This window comes from Peromyscus leucopus, chromosome 6, assembly GCF_004664715.2.
Source record: "Peromyscus leucopus breed LL Stock chromosome 6, UCI_PerLeu_2.1, whole genome shotgun sequence".
Taxonomy (NCBI): domain Eukaryota; kingdom Metazoa; phylum Chordata; class Mammalia; order Rodentia; family Cricetidae; genus Peromyscus; species Peromyscus leucopus.
This window is the reverse complement of record NC_051068.1, coordinates 37096617-37101521: the sequence shown is the minus strand read 5'-3', so window position 1 is coordinate 37101521 and position 4905 is coordinate 37096617. Positions and strand designations below refer to the sequence as shown.

General features: G+C 39.0%; 1 protein-coding gene across 1 annotated transcript; it reads left to right on the top strand.

Annotated features, from left to right (window-relative positions):
* Window positions 1-212: 212 nt before the first annotated feature.
* Window positions 213-4180, top strand: Commd2 (COMM domain containing 2). The gene is made up of 5 exons (XM_028882155.2): window positions 213-337; window positions 418-495; window positions 1116-1198; window positions 1694-1867; window positions 3549-4180. Exons 1-5 carry the CDS (start codon window positions 271-273, stop codon window positions 3744-3746), a joined length of 600 nt encoding a protein of 199 aa, XP_028737988.1. The 5' UTR covers window positions 213-270; the 3' UTR covers window positions 3747-4180.
* The last annotated feature ends 725 nt before the right edge of the window (window positions 4181-4905 follow it).

Sequence of the window (4905 nt, the reverse complement as noted above, 5' to 3'; positions counted from 1 at the left end):
ACCATTGAGCCACCTCTCTAGCCCCACAAAGTACACGTTTGCAGGATGATTTATGAATGGAAGACTTGTGCCTTCAACTTCCCCTTGCCGGCGCCCCACCTCCACTTTTACCGTGCAAGCCTTGGGATTGAAGGCTCGTCGGACCGCCAGAGACCGGAACCTAAGGCACGAGCAGTGCAGTGGCACCGGAGCTTCTTTTTGCCTGCACAGCGGCAGGAAGTGGCGAGGGCGGGGCCGGCGCTGCGCGGTGGAGTCAGAGGACCTGCCAAGATGCTGCTCGACTTGTCGGAGGAGCATAAGGAGCACCTGGCCTTCCTACCGCAAGTGGACAGCGCAGGTGAGGGAGTGCAGGGTGCTTGCGGCGGGGACAGTCCCGGGGACAGCCCGGCACTCACGGCCTGCTGACTTCCGTTGCAGTGGTGGCCGAGTTCGGAAGAATCGCTGTGGAGTTCCTCAGACGGGGATCTAACCCGAAGATCTACGAAGGCGCCGCCAGTAAGAAAGGGAGGAGACAGGCTCTGCCTGCTGGAAAGTGCTATCCATTCTCTTTCGATCAGCCCGGCAGGGACCTCTGCAAGTCCTAGGGTCTTGGACCCATTGCAGCCGATTCTGCATAGCTGTCAATCAGGGCGCAAACTCTGCAAGTAACTGAGATTTTAAAGCTTGTATGAAATAAGTGCCTTCACATTTAAAATGAATACAGCACTCCCTGCCTTTCAGATGAAAAACACTGTGGTGCTTAGTAAATAATGCGTGCTGAAGAAGTGGAACTGTTAGCCGAGAACATCATTCAAGAGTGTTCAGTTAGTATTTGCTACCTAGAAGTCGCTTTTACGGAAGCTAGAGGAGGGTGGTGGTGTGATTAAGAACATCCTTGTTGAGTTCCTCTTCTGCCTGGCTTGAAGGGACTTTGTGTCTCTGTTCACAGGTCTGTGCTTTGTTATGGTTGGTTGGAGAGAAATATTGAAGGCAACTGTTAGTGGGGTGGGTTGAGAAGGAACTGGAATCTCTACTTAACTCGCTTTCATTGTACTGTTTCAAAACTAAGGGTAATTGAACGTGTTTATTTTGAAACAAAAGGATAATCTGTTCATTTTTCTTTTCTTTTTCCTTAGGAAAACTTAATGTGAGTAGTGACACTATCCAGCATGGTGTGGAAGGATTAACTTATCTCCTCACTGAGAGCTCGAAGCTCATGGTAAGGCTTCTGAGAACTGTATGATATTACCCAGATCCTTTCAAACAGGCACCTGTTATAAATTAGTAACTCATAATCTAATTTGTGCAGTATACCTAAACGGTAAGTGTTAAGGGCATTATCTAATCTGAATACCTCTTGTTAGTATAAATTATAATTGTCTCTAATTCTGTATCACACTCCATCATATGTGTACCCTAGGAGAGGGGAGAATGAAATATTGCATTTCTTTATAGATCAACAACTGTATTGGGCTTTATGGAAAAATAGTAAATAAAATTGGGCATCCTAATTCTTTTTATATTTTAATGAGGTTATTTTGTGTGTTAGTAACTTGGATTTTGGAATGGTGAGCAATGATTGTCTTTAAGTGTAAGGAATGTTATAGACAGAAGTGAATTATAGACTGTAATATGCTTTTGTGTTTAGAAATGTTTTAGTATTTACTAGACAAAGATAAATTCCAGTGTTCTATTGAACTCAATTTATCTTTAGATTTCTGAACTGGATTTCCAAGACTCTGTTTTTGTTCTGGGATTCTCTGAAGAGCTGAACAGATTATTGCTTCAGCTTTACCTGGACAACAGAAAGGAGATCAGGACTATTCTGAATGAGTTGGCACCTCGTCTTCCCAGTTACCATAGTCTTGAATGGCGGCTTGATGTGCAAGTATGGCTTTTTTTTGTTTGTTTATTTTGTTTTTAAATCTGATATAGATGATAAGAACTATTTATATGCTCTGTTATCTACTTGCTTAACCAAGCTCTGGTTTGAGAAAATGTATATATTTTAATGGTCATCTTTGGGTCATTTCACAAATAGTTCATTTCCTTTTATTTTTAATATAATTTTCTAAGTTTAGTTTGCAGAGGTTTTTAATTTTTTTTTTCTACATGTATTTATTTGGCGTATGGCACTTGTGTAGAGGTCAAGGACAACTTTTGGGAGTTTGTCCTGAGGGATTGAACTCAGGTTGTGAGGCACAGCATGGGGCCCATGGAACCGCCCCAGAGACCTAATTTGCAAAGTTTTTAAGAAATTATTTTCGGAAAAAAAAAAAAAAAGATGATTTAAAATAGGTTTTGTTTGTTTGTTTGTATTCTGGTTTTTGGCAGTGCTTAGTTTTAATTTTTTTTTCCTCTGTAAACACAACACACACAAAGGAAAGTGTACAAGCCACTGTACTTAGTAAGTTATCACACAATCACATACTCATAAAAATGGGCATGACCATGACCAGCACCCCAGAGACACCTTTCTTACCTCTTACCGGTAATTGCTCCTTCTTTCCTTTCCAGAGGTAACCAGCATCCTAAGATATGATGCCGATTTTTCTTTTAACTCATTTTTAGCTGTGTACACATGTGATTGAAGCAACACTCATCTGTAGGGTTGTAAGGTAGTGAAAAGAACTTGGTAAGAGTTTAAATGTAACATAGAAGACAATAGGAAGCCCATGTAGATTCCTTGGTAAACATGTAACATTGAAGCAATTATTTAAGAGAATTAATTTGGCATCCTTGGATGAGTCAGAACTAAAGTGGGAATTTAGAAGTATAAAGAATGTATGCCTTTATAATATTTTTTCCCCTTTCTATATGATATGCCATTTTTGTCTCACTATTATCTCTTTACTCTATTTTCTTAGCTCTTTAAATTGAAGTTTATTTCTTTATTCGTTCATTTATTTGGATTGGGGGGGGGCGGGGTTTCTCTATGTAGCCCGACTGTTCTGGAACTCTATGTAGACCATACTGGCCTTGAACTCAGAGATCACCTGCCTCTGCCTCCCACGTGCTGGGTTTAAAGGTGTGCGCCACCGCCGTCTGCCTTAAATTACAGAATTAGGACTCAGCAAACTTTGTCCTATGAGCCACATCTGACTTGCTACTTATTTCTGTGAAGTTTTGGTAGGTGTAGCCACATTTGTTTGCATTTAAAGACTGCTTTAAAAATACAAGGGCAGAATTGAGTCATTGTGCCTGAAACTATATGGTGTGCACAGCCTAGAATACTTGTCTGACTTAAAAAAAAAAAATAAAAATACCAGCCTCTGCTTTATTTTTGATTTAATTTACTGAATGAATGAATTTATTTATATTTTGGCTCTTTGAGACAGGGTCTCACTATGCAGCATTGGTTGGCCTAAAATTGTTTAAGGAATTTTTTCATACCATAAGGTTCATTTACATTCTCAAATTATTTCTGTCCAAAGGTTTTAAAGTTTGCCTTTTATTTTGAAATTAGTAACTCATCTCAAATTTTATTTTTTACATAGTATAGTGTAATTTTAAGTTATCTTTGCAGCATAATTATTAAACAGTTACTGTACTCTTTTTGTGTTTCCAAGCTTGCAAGCAGAAGTCTCCGGCAACAAATTAAACCAGCAGTGACTATAAAGCTGCACCTCGATCAGAACGGCGACCACAGCACCCATCTTTTGCAGACAGACCCAGCCACCCTGCTTCATTTGGTTCAGCAGCTAGAACAAGCGTTGGAGGAAATGAAAACAAACCACTGCCGGAGAGTAGTCCGCAGCATCAAGTAGCTCCGCCCTTCAGTAGGCGATGCAGGGATTGCAAAAGTCCATGTGGATGTCATGGACTTTCTTTTCTGGTTCAGGATGCTGAAGTCTTGATTAAAAGCTAAAGTACAGTTCCTTCTGGTGCTAAGTGCAGTCAGCTTCTTCACAAATTGAATGCCTTTTGTATTTTAAATGTGTAAATAGGATGGACTCAACTAAAATGAATCAATACTGTTCACATCTGTGTATATGGGACTCCTGGAGTACTGTTCATGTCTTTTGTGTATATGTGACTCTCCTGGAATACTGTTGACATCTTCTGTGTATATGGGACTCCTGGAGTACTATTCATGTCTTCTGTGTATGTGACTCTCCTGACTTGGGTATTTTTTTGTTTGTTTTATTTTCTTTTTCTTTGATCAAAATTTGAAAATAAAATTCTCTGTTACTACTTAGAACTATTTCTAGATAGTCGATATTTTTTACTTCTAAAAGTACTATACGATTATAGTCATAGAAAAAGATAAATAGTATTTTTACAAGATTTTCTATATTGTTATAGGTAGCTTATGTATTCTTGTTTGTATGTGAGGATGACAAGTAGCAATTACCATATTGCTTATATTTGAGTTATTGGGGCTAATTGATTTAAGTGATATACAAATTTGTGTGGTCCCATCATACATTTTTTTCAGAAACTAATTACACCCATTCCCAAAGCAACTAAAAGACACATCATTTACAAATTATTTATAAATAATGGATATAAGAGTAGTATGATCAGTTCTTTTTTATTTTAGTTATTTATTTTATGTGTATAGATGTTTTGCCTACATGTACGTCTGTGCACCATGTGTGTTCAGTGCCTCCAGAAGCCTGAAAAGGGTATTTGGACCCCTGGAACTAGACTTAGAAAGAGTTGTGAGCCGCCATTGGGTGCTAAGGCTCAAACCCAGGTCCTCTAGAAAAGCAGTCAGTGCTCTTAAGCATGGAAACATCTCTCTAGCACCAAAATATATTTTTTAAATATTTATTTATTTAATTGTGTTTGTGTATGTGTGTTTGTCCAAAGGCTCAAGTATGGAGTTAGTTTTCTTCTCCCCATCCTGTGGGTCCTAGGAATAGAACTCAGGTTATCAGGCTTGTTGACAAATACTTTTCAACCCACTGAGTCATCTTGAAT

Excerpts from the sequence above, each read along its gene's own strand:
- Commd2 (XM_028882155.2), top strand. The coding sequence starts at position 271 with ATGCTGCTCGACTTGTCGGAGGAGCATAAGGAGCACCTGGCCTTCCTA. Across the intron at positions 338-417 it reads ACCGCAAGTGGACAGCGCAG|TGGTGGCCGAGTTCGGAAGA; the intron begins GTGAGGGAGTGC and ends CTTCCGTTGCAG. Across the intron at positions 1,868-3,548 it reads AATGGCGGCTTGATGTGCAA|CTTGCAAGCAGAAGTCTCCG; the intron begins GTATGGCTTTTT and ends TGTGTTTCCAAG.